The 22570-nt window shown below is 28.9% G+C and overlaps 3 protein-coding genes across 15 annotated transcripts in view; 1 reads left to right on the forward strand and 2 right to left on the reverse strand.

The window, feature by feature from the left end:
- Positions 1-64: 64 nt before the first annotated feature.
- On the reverse strand, positions 65-12283 carry LOC100741918 (2-oxoglutarate dehydrogenase, mitochondrial). 9 transcript variants are annotated; one of them, XM_012390033.3, is made up of 17 exons: positions 12185-12283; positions 9854-10105; positions 9556-9765; positions 6928-7030; positions 6393-6458; positions 5094-5349; positions 4774-5008; positions 4513-4692; positions 4250-4430; positions 3890-4170; positions 3594-3822; positions 3243-3521; positions 2976-3154; positions 2462-2896; positions 2218-2372; positions 1708-1839; positions 1457-1556 (listed from the first exon to the last, which is right to left on the reverse strand). In XM_012390033.3, the coding sequence occupies exons 2-17, from the start codon at positions 10097-10099 to the stop codon at positions 1457-1459; spliced, it is 3267 nt and encodes a 1088-aa protein (XP_012245456.1). In that variant the 5' UTR covers positions 10100-10105; positions 12185-12283. The 9 variants fall into 9 exon arrangements, with proteins under 9 accessions (XP_012245458.1, XP_024226007.1, XP_024226010.1 ...); XM_012390039.2 differs by lacking the exon at positions 12185-12283 and adding an exon at positions 8197-8317 and having other exon boundaries at positions 9854-10097; XM_012390035.3 differs by lacking the exon at positions 1708-1839 and having other exon boundaries at positions 65-1556; positions 12185-12272.
- Positions 12284-12840: 557 nt separating this feature from the next.
- The window catches only part of LOC100742277, an 11840-nt gene continuing 2110 nt past the window's right edge, over positions 12841-22570 (forward strand). Inside the window, exons 1-12 of one of the 5 annotated variants that reach the window (XM_033322852.1) lie at positions 12999-13032; positions 13158-13397; positions 13517-13740; positions 13832-14264; positions 14322-14619; positions 14693-14975; positions 15037-15393; positions 15483-15623; positions 15669-15796; positions 15881-16013; positions 16110-16412; positions 16474-16564. In XM_033322852.1, the coding sequence (XP_033178743.1) occupies positions 12999-13032; positions 13158-13397; positions 13517-13740; positions 13832-14264; positions 14322-14619; positions 14693-14975; positions 15037-15393; positions 15483-15623; positions 15669-15796; positions 15881-16013; positions 16110-16385 (2547 nt within the window). In that variant the 3' untranslated portion in view covers positions 16386-16412; positions 16474-16564. Of the gene's footprint in view, positions 13033-13157; positions 13398-13516; positions 13741-13831; positions 14265-14321; positions 14620-14692; positions 14976-15036; positions 15394-15482; positions 15624-15668; positions 15797-15880; positions 16014-16109; positions 16565-22570 lie in introns of those variants that run through there. The other 4 variants (XR_004462384.1, XR_004462386.1, XR_004462385.1 and 1 more) reach the window with 4 other exon arrangements.
- Positions 17443-22570, reverse strand: part of LOC100742037 (protein FAM13B) — a 15309-nt gene continuing 10181 nt past the window's right edge. The window contains exons 7-13 of the mRNA XM_003492354.4: positions 22172-22342; positions 21922-22063; positions 21613-21843; positions 21324-21521; positions 20599-21255; positions 20210-20457; positions 17443-20133 (exon numbers count right to left, since the gene is read on the reverse strand). Of these exons, the coding sequence (XP_003492402.1) occupies positions 19920-20133; positions 20210-20457; positions 20599-21255; positions 21324-21521; positions 21613-21843; positions 21922-22063; positions 22172-22342 (1861 nt within the window). The 3' untranslated portion in view covers positions 17443-19919. The remainder of the gene's footprint in view (positions 20134-20209; positions 20458-20598; positions 21256-21323; positions 21522-21612; positions 21844-21921; positions 22064-22171; positions 22343-22570) is intronic.

Below are 22570 nucleotides of genomic sequence, written 5' to 3' on the forward strand. Positions count from 1 at the left end.
AACTTTAATATCAGAGCATACATGTATATATCGTCGTTATTATGCATGTAATAACAAGAAATGATGAGTGGAATAACAGTACCGCAATTTATTTAGGACCACATTGCATCTATCGTATTCTAGCGGATTACAAAATATCGTGTACTATTGTTACATATAACTTAAATTTGATACAATACTTTTCAATCAGTGACATGGTACAACAGATATTCCATTCATAAAACTCATTCTTCAAATGATTCACATGTAGAATATAAATACTGTGCCTTCGCAGACTATGGAGCAACCAAGGTATATCATTGGCTAAGCTAAAATAATAATAAAATAATTTTTTTTAAATATTCCAACTAGCATTAGCGAATTGTCTTCTATTCTCACCTTGTTAGAGAAGTCTTTGAAACTTTTTGAAGAGTAACATTACGACTCGATCTCGTAAACATTTTTTCTTTCCTATTAAGTTCACATAATCTACATTTTCGCAATACATTACGTAATCGAGTCTAATGCTACGACATATCGCTTTATATATTTCTACCAACCTACCAATTATTTAATTCTTTATAAAAATAAAGCAACGATAAAGAATTAAATCAACTGGCTGTCTTTCGCTACGGCATAAATAAATGAATAAAAAAATTGCCGTAAGTAAACATTATCAAACTCCGAAAAGTTTCATTTAAGTCTCCACAGTCGTAACAATCGATTATTTACACTCTGCGTAAACTGTTGTATAAATTAAAAATAATACTTTTTTCTTAATCTTATCCGTTTCATAAAGTTATGTATTAACAAACGAATAAAATACAAACGTCAACGCACGAATATTTTCGATTATTGTAACGACAGATTTAGACAATGAGTAAGTCATGTTAGGAGGTTTCTTGCTAATGTAATTTTTGTTCTTGTGATATATTTACATAATAAAATAAAATGTTTCTGCTAACTCAATCATACACCGGATTCAACACTCAACTCACATACTAGCATAAATATATGTCACCTATTAAAAAGAAAAAATATACAGGATCGCATTCAAGCATTAAATAAGAATGAAATGCATATATTTACATGGCTTACTCATTGCGTATATGTTTGTATTAGATTAAATTTCTCGTGAAGTTCATATTTTAATCAATTATTCTTTTAATGAAACCAAAGAAATGTTTCAAAATGTATTAATTTTTACGATTGGACCACAGCATCGTAAAATAGAAATCAAATAAAAAGAAAGTCGATGTCTTGAATCTAGATAAAAAGTTTTTAACTAGGTTTATCACGATCAAGAAAGTATTCGTGCGTGTACGTTAATTCATCTAAATAAATCAGTAATGAAGAAACTATTTCAAATTATGTTAATCTCCTCTTAGGATGTATATAGAGCAGGGCAAAGGGAACATAACAAATATAATAAGAGAAAATAAATAAAATGTGTTCTACATAGTGCTACGAAGGATAATTAAACGTCGAAGGAGTCATCAAGTAATTGTTTTAGTTCTTTGAGGTGCTGCATTTTGCTTCCTGTTGCAGGTGAAGCACCTGTCGGGCGACCAACGTACCTGAAACAAAAATTTAGATTTACGGATCAAAGTTAATCATAAACTATACATTTATATCCTTCTACAGCTATACCTTATCATATATTTACATTAAAGTATGATAATGAAAGCTATAATAAATATCCTATTCAAATACTATAACCAACATTACCTTAATGTTCTCTGTTTGGGTTTATTAGATTCTATTGACAGCGACTCGGACACATTCGTTGGTTTAGTTGATGAGAACCAACCACTAAACCACCCTCCGCTACCCCTACTGTCGTATGACGTACTTCCGCTGCTGTAACATGGCCCAATTTTTTGCTTTGCTTAGCAAGCACGCGTACAAGACAAATTATTGATAAATTTTGTGCTTAAGTACATTGCCTATTAGTGATATATTTACACACATCAAAATTTTATAAATTACATCGAAAACGAAACTGTGACAAAGTAAAAAATTTGGGCCACGTGAACAGCTAAACATATGGCAAACGTATTGCACAACCAAAATATCGTAATTTTATAATTTATGTTACAAGTATCAATTAGGTGATTTTCCAACACAAATTCATTATAATGGAAACGCGAGCAATTTATACGTATTTTTGTAAGCTAAAATTATACATACATATTGCAAAAGACAGATCTTAATATTTGTTTGAATTTCGATACTCACGATACAGAACGAGCTCCATTCAAAGCTGTATGAAATCTAGGTTGAATGTATGTCCATGCACCCTGATTTTTGTGTTCTTCTTGAGCCCATATTAATTCTGCATTAGCATATTTATCGGCTTCTTTCTTAACTAAATCGTATGGGAAAGGTGAAATCTATAAAAACAAAAGAATACGAGTAAATTTAATTAACAGAATGAAAATAAACAAAAAGGTTTTCGAATTTGATAGCAACTAATATTTACCTGTTCGACTCTCACAATGGCAACTTTATCGTCCAATTTCTTCTCCGCGCGTGCTTTCTTTAAATCGTAATAAACTTTACCAGAACAGAAAATTATCCTTTTAACATTACTGGGATTTTGAGAAGCTACACCTTCTTCTGGTATCACTCTAAGAAATTCTGTATTTTCCAGCATCAAATCGAAACTAGACTTTGCTTCTGGATGACGAAGCAATGATTTTGGTGTCATTAAAATCAAAGGTTTCCTAAATGGCAATGCAATCTGTCTTCTTAGAATATGGAAATAATTTGCTGGTGTACTGCAATTGGCTACAATCCAATTGCTATCGTGTAACTGACGCACAGCGAATTCTTCGCTTTCAGGAGGGAAATAATCTGGATCATCAGCAGACATTTGTAGGAAACGTTCCAAGCGGGCACTGGAGTGTTCAGGTCCCTAGAACAGGCGGACAATCATGCAGATAATTATATACTGTCATATAACAAATTTTTTAAACACATATTTAAGAACTTACCATTCCCTCAAGCCCATGAGGTTGTAACATTACAAGACCAGATTGACGTACCCATTTAGCTTGACCACTGCTGATAAATTGATCAATTATGCACTGTGCCGTGTTATTGAAATCACCAAATTGTGCTTCCCAGCACACTAGTGCATTAGGATTAGTCATAGAATAACCTAATTCAAATCCTAAAAGTTTAACAAAAAAAAATATTTTTATTCGTAATATCATTAAAACATATATATAAAGCCAATTTAAGTAATATCATAACATTACCAAGTACACCAAACTCTGATAAAGAACTATTGCATACAGTATATGGAGCTTGATCTGGGTAAAGATAACACAGTGGTCTGTAAGTAGCTTTATCCACAGTTTGATGATGGAGAACATGATGTCTGTGTGAAAAAGTTCCTCTTTCTACATCTTGACCTGATAATCTAACATGAATACCCTCTTTAAGTAAAGAACCAAAGGCCATAGCTTCTCCAAGAGCCCAATCAACTGTTCGCGCTTCTATCATTTCCATACGAGATTTTAAAATACGCTCGATACCTGTATGTTTATATGTTTCAAATTAATATATATCTAATTAATTAATTCATCCATAATTAGAGAGACATTTACCTTTATGAACCACAAATTCAGCTGCGTTGGGTGGTGGTGAAGAGAATTTTTTTCCAATATGAATGAGTGTGTCTTCTTTAATACCGGTAGGAGATACTTTTAAAGGGTCTTTTCCTTCAAAGAAACCGGACCATGGAGAATCCAACCAATCTTTGTACTTAATATGTGTTTCTTGTCTAGCATTGACATATGCTTCTTCACAAATTTTCTCATATTTATCTTTAACATCCTGTAATATCATTACAAAAACTTAGTCACATATACTCAAAAAAGTAAAATATTTCTTATTTCAGTACCTTAACTTCTTCAGCAGAAACAACACTATCATCAATAAGACTTTTGGCATATATGTCTAAAACTGGTGGAGTATTTCTAATTTTTCGATACATCAAAGGCTGTGTGAACATAGGTTCATCAATCTCATTGTGACCATTTCGTCTATATGATACAATATCAATAACAACATCTTTATGGAAAGTTGCTCTCCATTCTGCAGCAACTTTACAAACATGCATTACTGCCTCAGGATCATCCGAATTTACATGGAAAATGGGTGCATTCACTACTCTTGCAACATCTTTCATAAAATCATTAATGATTAGAGTAACCTTAGAACACAAAAAGATTATCTTTTATGTGTATGATGAGATACTTACCAGTACAATATGGAGAGGATCGTGAATGTCTTGGATCTGTAGTAAATCCAATTTGATTATTCACCACAATATGAATAGTACCATGAGTTGTATAATCTGGTAAGTCTGACAAGTGCATTGTTTCAAAAACAATACCCTGCCCACAGAATGCAGCATCGCCGTGCAGAAGAATAGACATGACCTGTTAATATCAGTTTAATCATGAAGCTTCCAGAGAAGTAATAAAATTTTGTTATCAATGTAAATCACTCCGTATAGTGTACCTTCTTGCCTTCGCCATCACCGCGATAAAATTGTTCTGCACGAGTCTTTCCTTGTACTACTGGATCGACAGCTTCTAAATGAGATGGATTCGCCACAACAGCTAAACGAATGTTTTTGTTTGTTACTCGATTCAAACGCTCAATGTATGTTCCCAAATGATATTTAACATCACCAGAACCCTAGATTATTAAGAATTAGTAAGACATATCCATATAAATGACAAGATCAAATTTCGTATTGTAAATATCATATACACTTACATCATCAGCTGCTTCTAGAGCCGCAAATTGAGTGAATATTTGACTCAAGGGTTTACGACAAACGTTAGCAAGGACATTTAAACGGCCACGATGAGGCATACCCATGACAATGGATTCAACTCCTAACTCAGTTGATTTATCAATTACCTGCTTCATAGCAGGAATCAGAATTTCACATCCTTCCAATCCAAATCTCTTCTCAGATGACCACTTGCGTGCAAGGAATGCTTCAAATCTACAGTGAGAATACAAAATATAACAATAAACATTTTATTGTTAGTATAAATGTAAAAATGTTTACATTTCGATATTTTATATACCCTGTTGCACGAGTTAATCTAGCCAAAATAAGTCTTCTTTCATCATTTGTCATTTCCATAATACCAGGAGTCTCCATTTTTTGTCGAATCCAATTGCATTGTTCCAAAGAATTGATAAACATGAATTCCACACCGATGTGGCCGCAGTAAGCAGCTTCTAGTCTTTTTAAGATTTCACGAAGGGGCAATGATTTTTCTTTGCCACCAATAAAAGTGGTGGATGGCAACTTGAAAATACGATCCATATCGGATTCCTCTGTAGAAATCGAACAATGAAATATTTGCTTATTTTAAAAAAACATGAATATAATAAAAGGCAAACGCAACGCCACGTCACGTATGTATTTATAATAGAATCAATATAGGATAATTAATTCCAAATATATCTAAAAAGACATCTCTTTTGTTATAACTACTTATTATATATAGTACGCACTTCTTTTCATTAAAATATAGTGTATATATTTTTGTAACTGATACTGAAAATGTAAACTATGAAGCAAAAAAAGAGAACTTTATATGGCATGAAACTCAAATACAGTGTTTTCTATATTTGCATTATAAATATATGCAAATAGTTCTTTTAATATCATATGTGATTATATGTATACAAAATGTTTGGCACATGATATATACATGCATCATTTCTTTAAAAAAAAAACAAATAGTTAAGATTATAACAAACCCTCTCCACAATATTTGTAAGAAGAGAAATAAATGGAAAACTGAAAAAAGTATTCAAATACAAAGCTGTAAAACTCAATGAAGCATTATTAATAAAAGCAATCACCAAAAATACTAAAATGATAACAGTACAATAATATGACAAAATTTTTACACATTGGCCACACAATTTATAAAATAAAATAAGATACAGAAAAGTGTAGAAATTTGAAAAATGATATTAAAACATATAGATTATACAAAAATCATTTAATAAATAAATAGGAACTTGAGGAGGAAGTATTTGCGAAAAGTATGCTCTACAAAAATACTTATACAAACATCTTTTATTACATCATACATAAACTGTTAGGTGTGGTAATAATATTATTTATTATCCTATACTTCCTCCAATTTTTCCCCAAAAAAAAAATATTCAAAAATTATTCCTGGCACAAATACCTTTACAGCAAAATATAGCAATCAATGTTCATATAAAGGACCCAAGCACCTTTACAATTTACCTTTAATGCCAATTTTTATGTAATCCCATAGCGAACCATCACATCCCAAAAATACTAATATTTTACAAAAGCTTTAAATTGAACTCTCATTTTAATTATTATTCTTACATACTTTTCATAAGTGTAGCTATTCTGTACTGTAGTTCCTGTGAGTAAGTAGTAGTATGTGCTCTGTTCCCTGTGGACATTATGCTTAAACTGAATAATTAAATTATTGAGCAAAACTCTTTTTATATGTATTACAATAAGGTTTCGCCACTAAATATATTTATCTAAAAACAATATTAATATCATTTTATTAATTTTTACTGTAACTAACTTTGCAATATTGTTTAGATTTAAGGTATCTTTTCTGTTTATTATGCTGTACTTTGTGTCCAGGAAGAAGATGAGATGAAATATGAATCATAATAATAAAAATGATATTTCCAATAATAACAAGTATCATATTGTGGTGAAATAAGTAAATTATTACACAAACATCTTCAAGTTAGGACAATGTTAAAGAAATAATGAAGCAAAATATTGCTTACTTCAAGCAGTTAAATTTTTGATAGTCTTTTTAATACATAGTAATACCTCACATAAAGTACACTCTGGACCTTCATTCCTTTGATTTATGCAGAAACACATTCATTTAGGCTTACCGAATGAGTAATGATTATAGAGCAATTCTTGTGGGTGTCTATCATCAAGATCAGCGCTGTTGATGCCAAGTGGATCCAATTTAGCGATATGATGGCCACGAATCTGTCAATTTAACGCCACATTCATACGAACCAAGTAGTTTTTAGTTCTTCAAACTTCTTAACTCATTACAAACATTAAAATAAATCACTGTGACTAATGTTCACTTAAATGTGTCTTAAAATATTGACTCATATGTTTTCAAGGAATAAAAAGAGAAAAATTATCTTTTAAAAACATCACATCACAGTAATTAAAAGCAAACATACCTATTGATAAAATAAATATTCGTTAATATTGATATGTTAACAGTTAAAGCATGTTATATACATGCTTTCTATAACTAAACCTAGTTTATGTATTTAGAACAAGAATATTTTATTATTTGTTATTTTATTATTTTTTAAGGATTAAATTAAGCAAACATAACTCAAATATCCTTCCACAAAACAGAAACTAATGGTTGTAATATGGTATAGATAGTTAAATTAAATAATAACTTGTTCCAGAAACAAACATTCCAAATTATAATTGCAAACATATAAAAGCAAAGCTACTAACATCATCTGCAAGCATGCATAGCAATGATTTCCAATACATTTTCTTACCTTAGACAGTTTATTTGTGCATGATATTTGAAAATACGTCATAAATACTAATACACTTATCATAAGAAGCAACTTAAAAACATTATTCATACACATGTAACATACTATCGATACAAATTGCAAAATATAAACCGATAAACATCCCACTCTTCCTTAAGAGGGACGAGAACATTTTCAGTATCAGTAAAACTTATCATGAATCTACATTCACATAACACCTTCTCAATATATTCAATCCAACAACTTCTTTCTTGTATTTTACTAATATTTTATAAATTTCATGTATTTCATAAAATCTTTCTTAAAATACATACACATGAATTACTCCAATTATTTATGAAGAAGGAAGGTATGATAATGGTTAAGAAGGAGTTAATGCATATGATAGAAACCATGATGTTTGTTTTTATGATGTGAAATGTGACATATATTTGGTGAAGGTGTTTTAAAAAGCTCTGGTACTTTAAAAGTCACAATAATCACATAAATTTTGACAAAATTAACTAAACAGATATAATCGAAAACCAGCATTGTAATATAGCATTTATAAACACACCTTTACTTTATACATATAAAAACTAAAGTAATACTTTAAGGAATTGGTTTGGGTAAAAGCCTTACCAAGCATATATTGTCGCAGAACCTGTTCAGGAGATCCCTTGCGGGCTGCATAATGGTTATGTATCAGGTCTGTTTGCATAATACCCAGTGGGTCCAGATCAGCAACTAAGTGACCTCGAGCCTATATGCCAATAAATAATTCCAAAAGGACCCCAATGTATATCAGTTTTCCATTTTTTTAACTACCATACATTACTACATTATAGAAATACAATATTGCTATTAAAAGTGTAATCACCCCTTAACTATTCACTAATTATTGCTCTAGCACATTAAAACTTTCAATTTAGACCTTTAAATTAACCCCTTTAAATTAACCTTTAATTCTAAACTCATATAAAAATATGCATTATAATTTTTTAAACGAAATCTGTAATATTTCTTAAAATTAAAGCTACCGTAACCTTTGGGTAAAATTTTAACTTCATTTGATATATTTGTATAATTATAATTTTACAAAATATAAAATAATATAAAAATATAACGTTAATTTACTTTCTGAAGATCAATTGCCTTTTAATATCATTTTATGCTTTTACTAATTCTCTATTGATTTCCCTCTTTTTTAGATATGTATTAATAAGTTATAATTTAGAGCTATAATTTACATCACAAATCTAACACATAATTTGTGGGAAATATTTAATTGTAAAACATGCTAGAGGTGATAGATGCAATAAGCATCTAATAAAATAAGGCTATTATGCAATACTTGAATATAATCTGACATTCTTAATCACTGTTCGAAATATTTTTTCAATGATAGGACGCAATGATGGATTATTTCATGAAATACATGATAGCCCTTAATGAAATAGTTTCAGTATCAATTTCTTATGTCCTATATGTTTCATAAGTTTGCTTTTTTTTTTCTTCTTATCAATTGCAGAACTAACATATCAACTAGATTAGTGAACATAAATATGGTATTAAGAAAAGAAATAAAGATTAGGACATGTGGAAATTGAAACAAAACTCTTATTTGATATCACATGCAACATGATAGTAGAAATTTCCCTTCGACATAAAACATACATACAATGTTTCTAGAACACATGCTATAATGTTTCAAGATCAAATAATGACTGAATTATAGTCAAAATATTAAGACACTTTTTCTAATAATCAAAAAGATAAGATAGAACATCTAAAAGCTTTAACATGAAGCCATAAAATATTATATAATTTCACTTAAATTGAATATCTTATGTAAAATAAAAAATATAATTAAATTTTTTTAATGTATTTAATAATAATACACACGTATAAAAAATTTGGTGCTTGGAAACATAATATTTTGTTGAAACATAGTTGTTGTTATCCTAGTTTTTTTAAATACGCAATATAAAATTAACATACCTGATAAGAACGAATAATAGCTTGAACAGCCAGATGGTCATCAATAATCTTTTCATTAACAGGTATTTGGCTCAATTGTGTACCACCACCAAGTGGTAATAATGCTCCTAATGGAACTTGGTTATGACTTGGAGCAAGAGAAGGAGGCGCCTGATATGCAAGACCCGGTGCAGCTCCAGCAGTACTACTGCGAAAAAATGAGTCCCAAGACTAAAAATAAAAGTAATAAAATTCATAAAAAATTACAGTTAATGTTTACTTCAATAACAAGGATATATTCCATGAATTTACTACTAACCACATGTACACTATGAGGATCTTGTAGCCATGCATTATACATTTCTTCTACATAAGTGCTGGAACTGCCATTGAGAAAAGGTTCTGTGGCTACCTTGCTATACTTTCTAATTGGTTCGATAACTATCACCTGTGTGGTCCTTGTCAGAGGATGGCTTCGAACCAACCATGATGCAAACCTTTCAGGCCTGCACATTTGTGGCGCTAAAGGGGCCAATGTACTAAATAGGGTCCTTGCCTTATACATTTTTACCTGCAACAAATATTAGTATCAATATATCTGTTCACTAGGTATCCAAAACTTATAAATCATATATTTATACATTATTTTATGGTATAACTAAACTATTTATATATAATTCATATGATTAAAACTACAAGTGTATAAGTACATTATTATCTTTGAGATTGTATTGTACTTTATCTGTAATTACTCACAAAATTGATAGTTTTTATTTAAAATTACTAGTAAATCTTTAGTGCTTTTATCAAATTTTATCAACTTTACTTCATATAAAGATTGGAAAAGGTAGATAATTATCAATAATACATTTTGCATTTAAAGGAAACAGCATATTTCCTTAAACAATCCTTTTGTTACAAAACCATAGGATATGTTTGTGTAATAAGAACAAATATGTCCTATTGCTTTGTAAAAAAATTTTGTAATCAAGTCTTTTGCAAGACTTTAATCTATTTATAAAAAAATATTTTTAAATTTCTCTTTAATTTTAATTGTAGATTTCAGTTGCACAACCATGTATGATGTGCCAACTTTAAAACTTAGCACATGATGAAATCAATAACTCTAAGTATATGTATACCACTTACAATTACGGAAGATACACATTTTTTAAAGTAATAATTAAGATATTGTTGTTGATAAATATTTCTTTGAAATAATATAAGTAGTAATCTGCTGATATAGCATATCTAAATCTGCATGTCTACTCAAATTATGTTGATTAGAAATGTACATACATAATTATATATTTTTCATGTATAAAATATAACTTCTTTTTATGCTTCTAAACATTAGCATGTTAGAGGTATATAAAATGAGAAATGGTAAATATCCAAAAGATGCTAATGTTACATTGCATATAAAACATAAAATATATATGATATTTAACATTTCTATAGTTTAATAACATTAAAATAATTTTTGTGTAACAGATGTTGTTAAGAAAATGTACAAAAACTTTGCATAAGCTGAAACTAAGATATTAATATATATGGATATGAATTTAAGTATATTAATGGTAAAACAAAGAACATACATGTATATGCATTATAATGCAGACTGGTCTGCACAAATGACATAGTCTATCATAATAAATGACTAATGTAAGACAGATAAGCTAACAAGAAAATCAAAACACATTGAGGAGATTCATAATAAACTCTTTATATTCAACTTTATTGACATGTTACAAAACATAAGTAGATATACATTTAAAACAAAAATATTAGGTTAGATTATAATTTATAATATCAAAATTCAATGTGTCACTAACACTAATTATGGTATTACATTGTGTAACTCATATTGAAGTTAACAAAAACTATTCATATTAATTACGCTATACAGACGATAACGAATTATCTATTATTACAACATCAGTAATCGGTGTGTATATCAATACGTACTTACAATTACTTCATATAGTAATTTTAATAAAAAATAAATAGCAAAGGATTATTAAAATATATTTCTAGTTTTTAAAACAGTTATGCAAATAAGACGCAATCCTTTGTCAATTAGACAATGTCAGAAACATATGACATTTGTCCGAAAAACGTGGTCAAACGTCAATTTTTTGGCATGCCGATAGGGATTAGCAAGAACAAATGAATCTAAGAATCTTATTAAAAGTGAAACTACGAAAAAAAGTGCAGAATTTACGATAGATTTCTAAATACCTATTGCAACTACACAATTACATTTATATCTACATATATGAAAGATAATATTTTTCATTTGAACACAATCATATTGTAGGTTATTTAATTCAATCATTAAGAATATTTTATTATTGATGGGTTAATATGAAAGTGTAAAATAAATGTTAAAAGTTATTAAGGATCTTTTCTAAAAAAAAAATACGAAAGAAATAACTATATCTCTTAAGTCAGGTGACTATTTTCGTCTGGTGCAATAATTTTACGTAATCAAAGGTGTCATGAAACAAGATTTCAAGAAAGAATAATATTTATTATTAGAACTGATGTTCTTTATAAGGCGATCAACAATTCTTCGTAGAAATCATAATTATTTTTCGTTAATGTCATAATTAAAAATCAAACATAAATGAGATACAAATCTACGTACCTGATCTTAACGCGACAACGATGACAGGCCATCCACCATTTACAACTCAGGATTAGACCGAACTACGTCTTCTTAAAGTACAACATATCTATAAGCAAGAAACAGACTTCAGCGCACCTAACGGCTAAATATTACAAACCAGTATTACAGTAATTCAATTTAAAAATTTACCAGAGATTTCCCTATTCTAGATTTTTCTTTTTCATTTTAAACTTATCTTTGAATTTAATTATTTCTGAGTATTTTTAGATTGTTGTAGCACTTACATAGTCTTATAATTAGGAAGTATGATTTTTATTTACATTTATTGCAAACATTTTTGCATTCTACTTGTCTAGAAATAAATTTGATTTTCATTTAATATTAAGAAATCTATAGGCAACTTTTAAAACAATTTAATATTTTTACAATTTGGTACATTTAACAAAAATCAAATGCTTTAGTTAATAATAACATTGGAATAATAAATGTAATTTTTAAAATGTTTGAAAAGTTAAATGAAAGTCAATATTAGAACGGGTAATACATGTTTAAATATTTTACGAGCTTTTGTAAGAAGCTGACTAAAAACTAAAATTTTCCCTTAGACGATTTTCTTTTAATGAAAGAAGTACATGTTGGAAACAAAAGATATATAAATAAAAATGTAATCGATAAACAATAAAAACGTAACCTGTGAGTTCTTATTCTTTGAATTTTTTATAGATTTCTTTTACAAATTTCTTTTATCCGTCAAAAAACTTTTATTATTAATCTTACTAATGATGGTTGTTTGGTAATTAAACTATGTATATTTATTAACTAAAAACAGAATATGGATGTTAATTACAAGAAAAAATATTACACTGGTAATTATATATTTTGCATATGTGATTTAAATATATCAAAATAACTTGTATTAATCTATATGTTATATTTACACTACAGTAATAGAAATAATTTAGTTTAATTATGTTGAGTTTTATTCATTTAGACGTGAAAAATGTAAAACAATGGTTCTATTCTACGAAAGAAAGATGTGATTCGTTAAAATCTCATATGAAATATATGAAAATGTTATATCATGATATGCCAAAAATACAAGAAACTAAAAAGACTTTGTGTGATCCAAATTGGCAAAATTGTAAAATAAAGACTTCTAGTAATGATGAAACTATAGTTTCCAGACAAGTGAATTGTAATAATTCCTTGGAAAAGTATTCTGATAATCTATGTATGTTTTTAAATGAAAATGATGCAATAAAATGCAATAAAATATTTTTTTTCGCTGTACATTCTTTTATTATTGTGAACTATAAAAAAATAAATTCAAATGCATTCTCTATGTTACAGATGATAAGATCCACAAAGATAAGCCTTTCACAACTCCAAATTTAGCCAATATTTTATCAGAAAATAATCTGCAGAAGAAAGAAGAAGAAAAAGAAAAACAAAAGAACTTAAATAAACAGAAAGGAACAGAAACTGAATTATCTTCGATTACACTTCAAACTTATGCTATTTCACAGAACACAGAATCAAGATCGTTACTACCAACTCAGAAAGATAACATGGCAGTATGTATATTGTGTTTAAGTTATGAATATATTTGATATGCATTCTAAATGAAGTTGTTCTTCATAACTATATTCATAAAAATCTTATTAGCAGTGTGAAGAACACAATTACAATTGGCAATTCCCATATCAAAAGCATCTAACAGAATATTCTACAGAATTAATAGGAAATAATGAAACTTTAACCAAATCTTTTGAACAATTAAATCTGGATAATCAAAATAGCTATTTACTTCAAGAATCATTTTCTGCAAAAGATGATATTAAACTAAATATTTCTGGTAATGTTAAAGATGGATCCGTGGATAAAAGTAAAGTCTCTACAAAAAACGAAAAAAAAGAAAAAGCTATTTCTTCAGCATTATCAAGCAAGAAAGGCTCCTTATGTAAGCTAGATGACATTGTTCCATTGAAGATTAAAAGACGAAGAAAAAAAATACACTGTTCTAATTCACGGAGTACTGTAACTACAAGAGATACAATTTTTTTAGGAAAAAAGGATACAAAAAAACGAAAACAAAAAAGTATCATATAAAGATGTTCATTTGAAAACTTCATATTGATTTTTATGTATATTTTAGATAGTGTAAGTAATCGTCATACATTCAAGTCTCACCAAACATCTAATGATGTAGTGGAAATTTATCATAATGCAGCAGCAAAGAGTGGTAGCACATCTGCTATTCCTAGTAAACATTCAAAACTTGAACATCACATGAACTATATTAACATATTAACATCTTCAGCTATGAATAAACAACAAAACATATCCATAAAACCAAAATATGAAGATAATAATTATCAAAATGTTAGTGATGTTAATGTAGATTGTCCCAAAAATTATTCTCAAAAGCAACATCAAACTGATCAGAAAACAGTGTAAGGACTCATGGTAGTGGTTATAGCAATGATATTATATAATATCAAATATAATATTAACTTCTATTTTCAGAGAAAGGATTACAATTAATAATGATCTAAGTAATAATTTGAAAATTTCAACCAGTCCTGCATGTACCATGGAAAAGTACAATTCGCATCAGTGTCAACATGCAATTATACAAGCATCATATTGCGACCCAATAGTTACTCATAATTATGAAATGCCAACTTTAGCTTCTAAATTAAAGAGAGCCAATCGTTCATATTTCGGTAGATTTAACTTTCAAAATATACCCTTTGTAGTGGGTACTTCTGTAACCCCAAGTCATAATTTAGGTTTAAATATACAGCAAGTATGTTATTAAATATAAAAGTAAGCTATGCTTATTGTTACAATCTTTCTTTATTCAAAAGGTTTTGAGCATTATGAAAACAAGGCAAATTGCTGCAACAGGAGTGACACCTCTTCTTATTCGTAAGATTAGCAGAGGTATGAAGCCTGCATCTGTTCTTGTAGAACAGATAAACAATCAACAGAGTAAACTGTCTCATATAAATTCCCAAATGAATAATATACATATACAGAAAGAAAATTTGTTTATGAGTAAAGGTGATCATTTATTAGAAAATGAAAATATGTTTTTAAAATATGATAGGAAAGGAGTAAGTAATTTAAATGTAAATTTGAAATCAAATATTGAGCAATATCAGAATTTACAAAAAGGAATTAATGGCAGTGTAAATAAATATGGGAATTTTCATAAGAAAAAGGTTTGCTTAGTAGACAATATTAAATGTAATATCATTGGAAATGTTCATCTTTCATTTCAGAACATAAAAATATTTCTTGTTATTTGCAGGATACTAGATCAGAGAATCAATTGAATACACTGAATACAATACTACATGTAACAGACAATAAAATGTTGAAATTATTTGCTTCCCAACAAAATGTAAACACAAAGATGGAAAACCCAGAAATGCAATCCAAAATATATCAGGTAAAGTTATCTAGATGAATAGATTGTTTAAAAATATTAATCTAGAACACATTACAGGGCAATATTTGTGATAAACACATTTCTAATACCTCAACAGTTAATCATTCTCAAGATTCTAAAGGAATAAGGGAAGTTCTCATTAACCTTCATGATCAGTTCGAGGAAATGAACACGTAAGTTAAGTCAACCAATGATAAAGTAAAACTCAATAATCTATATTAATCTAATATTTCTTAACATATGTACACACACTATAGAAAATATGAAAAATTACAAGCAAAAGCAAAAAAATACAGTGATAAAGATTTAGAAGAAGAAATACTACATTTAGAAAAAGAATTAAGCATTAAAGAAGATGAGATAAATGCTGTTGTTAACTTGTATAAAGAGGTAAGATTATTTTGCAGATTTTTTATTTATACTTAGACTAAATCGTGATATTTTACAGCTTATTTATAAAAAATGTTTTAATGTTTTTAATCCTAGGTGATGTCATTAAAACATCAAATGAAATTATTACAAAAAAAGAACAGTTACGTTTGTATATCAACTGAAATTCCACTGGGATCAGATAAATTGTATGCAGCTATGCCATTTACATCAACTAAATCTAATGGATCAAATGGATCAAATTTTCAGCAGAGACTTTTTCACAAAAGGGGAAATAGTGCTGTCACAAGGGAACCTATTTCTCTTCGTCTAGCTGGTCTCTTACGGCAAATTCAAACATTTCAGAAGCAATTGAAACTAACATCATGGTAACAACACAATGTGGATCATATTTATCACGTAAGCTGAAATTATTAACAAATTTGTTACATGATATTAATTGAAACTATTTTTTATGTAGTATTGTCACAAAAAGTGGTCTGAAATTTGATAAAACATGATAAACACATATAAAGTATAATGCAAATAAAATTTGTAATTTTTTTTCTTAAGTAAGCAATTGTGTGGTCCCAATAAGAGATTTGTTTCTTATCACTATAATGCTTAGAAGATTATTAATCTAAATATTAAAATATAAAATATGCACTATAAAAGAAATATCAAGGATTTTGTTAAGGTTATTCAGTATAACAAAAACAATATTTTTAGCAGATCATATTTTTCTTTTATTCAATTCTACATGCTACTTGTTATAACGACTAATAGATTTGTTTAGTTTCGTATATTGATATACGCCCTTGCTTTTCATCTATACATACCGTTTATACGTATATACACAATTTCATATTTTCAAACGCTGCAGAATAATTAAAATTGTTGTTTATTTATTTTTTATTTTTACCTTTAATATTTAAATACATCATCAAGAGCGAATTATTTTTACGAAATAAAAAAGCAATTTATATTTTTCGTAAACGAAATTTCAATCTAATAGTGGCAATAATATTTATCTTGTAAGCGATTATACAAAATCACACATCAACAGATATGTCTCTTGTACTTTATGTACGAGATCTATTTCAGAAAACGTTAATAGAAAATGTTATTTTACTCCTGAAGCAGTATCTTTTCTTTACTTTTATCATAAAAATTAATACACATCCAACATTTTTTATGATATCTATGATGTTTAATAAAAAATTAGTCTTTTTAAAAGACTAATAAAATATAATGAGCCTATTTCTGCAAATATATTCGTAAATACAATAATAAATCTGAAAATCGTGTGAAAGGAAATTAATCGTTAAAATATAGTTTTGTTGGATTATTAAAAAATACAAAAAATTGTAAGTTTTATTAAATTAAATTAAATTATTCGGATTTTTCACTTTTGATTTTTCTACTTCAGTCGCTCTTTCTCATTCTTTTCTTTTTTTCGTATAAAAGAATGTAACGTTACTTAAATTACTACTTTTATTTTACGATCTTTTAAACAGATCATCAATCTCGATTACCTTCTACGAAGGAGATGACCGAAAACATTTCCTCACGTCAAGAAATCGTTTCCTCAAAAAAAATGAAGTCCTTCTCACACACACTCTCCCATATTAACATAAATAATATATCTCTCATATTATATCACAGACTAAAAAATGCTTTGGTCTAAAAAATCTTTTTCTGTTCCATTAATTCCGCATATTTTAATTCAGCGGGTAAATTTTATAACAAATGTCGACTGGATCAATGCAATATCAATATATTCAAAGAAATCAGATTCTTCATACGAGTGTGCGAAATGGATTAGCGCTAAAGAATTGGGGCCGCCATAAGTTTATTTGTAACAAAAAAACATAGATTAAACCAAAATATGTTGCAAGGAACCAATTGAAACTACGCATATATTCCAGCAATTTTTTATAATCAATTTAAAAATTTGAACATCGGTTGATTTTAGTCAAGATTTAAAATCATATACATATATGTATAAATATATAATAATTTATAGAATATTTCCTACATTGTTTTATTTTTTAGTTCTTAATACATAAGTACTAGTTAAGCTCTGTAATTCTTGTTTGCTGCAAAATCATAATATTAAAAACGCGAACCCCTTCGGCGCACTTCCATGTTGCTAAAATTCGCAAAGCATTTCTTTCGTTTGATAAGATTAAAACTGAAACTTTAGCACCTTCATTTAAGACGCTTTATCAAGTTGAATTTTAAGGCTACTGTTTATATACGTCATACCTGCATTATATTTCAGAATAATTGCCTTAAAATTTTACTTGCACAAATATAAAACGGAAAAATTAACGAGGTTTTAATGAATATGTTTAATACAGCTATAAGACTGTAACAGTTTATAGTACTCTACAATTATAACATGTGATATTTCTTACAAGGTACTTACATTACAAATAACCCCACAGATCCGTTCTTTACTCTCAACATTCAATATGATGATAATCTTCGACTAATGAAATAAATATCAATTTTAGTTTAAATAATGTATAATCTAGAATCTAAATATCTGTTCTTTCTATTTTCATTCAATTGATGTATTAGCTTTTAAAGAAGGTGATATCCTATGTCATGTAATATAAAAAAAGATATAAATTTGTTAAAAATAGTAATTTGAAAATGGCAATAATATTATTAATCGATAGAGTACAAAGACGTATGTAAATATATAATGCCTACTAAAAGAAGAAGTCAACATACAATGTATTCGTTAAATTCGTTTCAATTATGAAATTATTTTCATAATTTGTCACTGTTCGTCCTTAATACTTCTTTTGTAGTTTACTTTTGCATGTTAGCATCCATTGATATATAGCAAGATACGTACATATAATAATTTTTCAAGCAATAATTCATTTCTTTATGTCTTTGTTTTTTTACATACTCAACATTTAATCAAACATAAAGAAATGCACAAACATGGAAAAATATGATGCAATATACGTGTATATGCAAATAATATAAAATAGGAAGTAAATTTTTTAAAATTTCTATTAAAATGTGACAAAATTTTAAATAACACTGGTAGAAATATGTAAAATGGAGCAGGTCAGTGGCATGTTTTTCTTTAATATTTTTTTATGTGATGTACTTATTCGTATAAATTGGCAGTTTACAATAACCATGCAATAAGCATTTCCTTACTTTATTGAATCTGACGTTGAGTATTTGAAGGAAATTGAATGCAAATCGACAGATTGTTTATAACGCGGTAGCCACTGTTACTTTCTAACTATTAGTGTTTAGAGTTCAGAATACTAACCTGGTACTAATTTTATTATTTATTATCGTATGATATCGTTTTATAATATGCACTTCACTGAGTCATTAAAATAACAAGAGTCTTATCAAAACAATCTAGTTAATTAGAATAATTGAAATTGTCGTTGAAAATATTTCGTACAAATATCATATTACACGCAATAAACATTTTTATCAGAATTAAAGGTAAATTAATTTATCAATGTACTGATTTCAATAACTGAGATTTCAGTATATGAGTAGTTGAGAATAGAGTTTTGCATACATGTTCTTATATCGGTTTGATAGTTTGATTTAAAATAGATCGTTGGCCAATTATAATCAATATATACGAAGTCAAAGTATTACAGCCAGAGACAGCCTCTCCATTGTTCTCTTAAAATATTTTGATTTTTGGATAAATTCAAATTATCAGACATATATACTAGTGTCTTGTTTTAATATCCTTCATTTTGGATAGATGTTTTTTGTTGCCTCCTGTTGCACAATAGCATTTTTTATGAATGTTGTATGAAATTTCGGTTTTATAATAACCACTGCATATATTTCGGATGTTTTATAATGTTTGAAGTTTTCTTTATTGTTAGATGTATGTAAATTTCAAGATATTCATTAAATACTGCGTCAAGCATTTTTAGCTACTAGAGCATCGATCAGTCGAAGCTTTGCTTTAGCCTGCTTATATGATTCGTAAACGGTTGTGACTTGTGGGCCACGATCTTCTCTTTGCATTCTACGGCCGGCACGAGCTTCGAATTGTGCTTCTAATTCTTTTAAAGCACGTCGCAGACGCTTTTTCTCTTCTCTAGTTAATTTCTGTTGTACCAATAATTCCTCTCTAATATCAAATTAAGTAGTTGTTAATACCTTTCTAGGAAATAGATATTAGTGAATTATATATACTAAAAACTTACTGTGGAAGTGCGTGAAGACTTTCGTTGTTACTACGACTTCCTTCGCTACTGCTGTGCTGACTATCACTATCAGTTGGTAATTGATCTACTGAATCTATACAATCCAAAATACCTCTATGTGACATATCAGGTTCGCTAGCTCTCCTCTCTGTATCAGATGGATTGTTAGGTAAATTAGATGATGTAAAATCCATTGCTTCATGTTCCAAAATAGTAGCCAACTCTGAAATGCTATCTTTATTTTTGCTCTGTAAGAAAAACAGAAAGAAAGTTTAAAGATAATTTATATGTACATACATACAATTACAATACATACAATACATATAATTACAATACATACAATACATATAATTAAGATTATTATTAGATTTATAAAATATGTCGCTTACCACGCCTGCTCTAATAAGTAATCTTTTTAAAGTTCTGTATTTATCATATAAAGATCGCACGACAGCTCTATCTTCTTTAGAAACTGGTCTCCCAAAAGTATTCTCAATATGAAGCAAAGCTTTTTGAACAGCAGTTTTTTCATCTATTAATTGTTCATAAGTTAGTTCTTCCATATTTTCGGGTCTATTATATTTCAATCTCTTTTCACTTAGTTTTTTTTCTACTTCTTTTATCATCTCTTCCATCGAAACTGTTCTAGATTTTTCTTGGCTGTTATTGTTGTTTGTCGGACTACCGTTAGTTGTTGTTCTTGTTTTGTTATTTGCATTAGCTAATAACGCGCTCACCGGATCTTCCTTTAATAACTTATGCTCTTTTCGCAATTTACTTAATTCTGTACACAATCGTTTGATGTCCTTGTTGCTCATCTTATCAGAATGACTTGGACGATAACCAAAATTTTCTTCAAATTCGTCTTCGTATTTCTTTATCTTTTTTTTCAAGCCATTTATATACTTGGTTAAATTTTTTAAACCAAGTTCTGCGATATTCGGAGCATTAGGTTGCATTTCATTTTCAGAATAAAAACGTCTAGGTAGTAATAAAGAATTTCTTGGAGAAAGCATAGCTTCTACTCGTGCATCGGCAGCTTCGTCCTACAAATATTAGATTGATATGTAATATTGTCATTGAATATAATTGAGCTTATCCTAGTTTTGTTTACATTTTCTTGTCGTTGAAAAGTCCAGTTAGTTAGGCTGGGATTATTTAGATCTTCATGACTAACTGTTGGAGGACGAGCCGGTGATGGCGATCGGCTCGGTCCACTGCTCAACATTTCCAAAAAACTTTGTGCTGGAGATCCATTGCAGCTATTAGGATTCGATGAGACATAAATATTATCGGTTTCTTCTTCGTTTTCCTAACGAAAGAATTTTTGTTTCAATTTAATACAAATTCTATAGATTCTGTTTTGTTACATGTCACATGTAAAGAACAAATAGAAATTTTACCTTACTAGAATTCTCTGCGTCTGTAACTTTATGCACCCTCCTTCGTCGAGCCTGCCTTCGTCCTCTCGGAGTAATACTTCGACTGAAACGTTCGCTGCTTCTCAATTTCTCGGCATCGCATTCAAATTTTTCTGTTTCTAAAGCTGTCTCGCACGGTGACGAAGTTGGTGGAGTTTTTTTGGACACAGGTGAAACATTTGTTCTTTCATGTAAGGGAAGACTTCCGCATCTCTGTAAATAAAGTACCTTACATGTGTAAAGCTGAATTCAAAAGTAATAAACATTATTTGCATATTGGAAAAAACTCACCACACCATGACCCATGTCTTGTCCGAGCTGAGATAAAATATGCAAATGTTTTTCACTGTTAAAATCTTCGTGACTGCTCACACGTCTAATCGTGTCCGTGGTTTCAGCGGGACTTTCAAGAACACGCTCCTCGCTACTACTTCTAAAAGTGTTCGATTCGTTGAGAGAGAATAGGAGAAGTCAAACTGGTCTTATATATAATCTTTATAACTTCGTTAAAGCATTTTCTTTCTCCATTTGTTTATCGTACCTTATCAGTTTTCGTTCTTGACAACAGGATTCGTGACGTTCTTTACGCTTACGCGGTTTCAGCGCGCAAAGCAACGACGCTCCTTCAAAATCTTTTGGTTCGTCCTTTGTATCCTTGCAAATCTTACAATCACTTGCAGAGATCACGCCGTTCACCACGTTATCTCGGATGCTGAAAGCAAACCCATCATTAGAGTTAAATGCTCCTATTAAAGTGCTGTTCCTTCTATTCTAGTGAAGTATGATTGATAAAGGAATCCAAAAAATACTCTATATAAATCAAAATTCTATAAATACAATAAGTAAAAGGACTAAGTCAAGATTTTATGTTATGATATTATTAAAGATATTTCAGTAGTAGTAGTAGTAGTAGTAATAGTAGTAGTAGTAGTAGTAGTAG

This window comes from Bombus impatiens, unplaced genomic scaffold (assembly GCF_000188095.3).
Source record: "Bombus impatiens unplaced genomic scaffold, BIMP_2.2 scf_0675, whole genome shotgun sequence".
Taxonomy (NCBI): Eukaryota; Metazoa; Arthropoda; class Insecta; order Hymenoptera; family Apidae; genus Bombus; species Bombus impatiens.

What these genes read in the sequence shown, in the direction of transcription:
- LOC100741918 (XM_024370239.2), bottom strand. Translation starts at nt 10,099, where the DNA reads ATGTATAAGGCAAGGACCCTATTTAGTACATTGGCCCCTTTAGCGCCA. An exon ending in GTGATGGCGAAGGCAAGAAG is followed by an intron (nt 4,431 to 4,512) that starts GTACACTATACG and finishes TGATATTAACAG; the next exon opens with GTCATGTCTATTCTTCTGCA. An exon ending in ATCCTCTCCATATTGTACTG is followed by an intron (nt 4,171 to 4,249) that starts GTAAGTATCTCA and finishes ATTTTATGAAAG; the next exon opens with ATGTTGCAAGAGTAGTGAAT.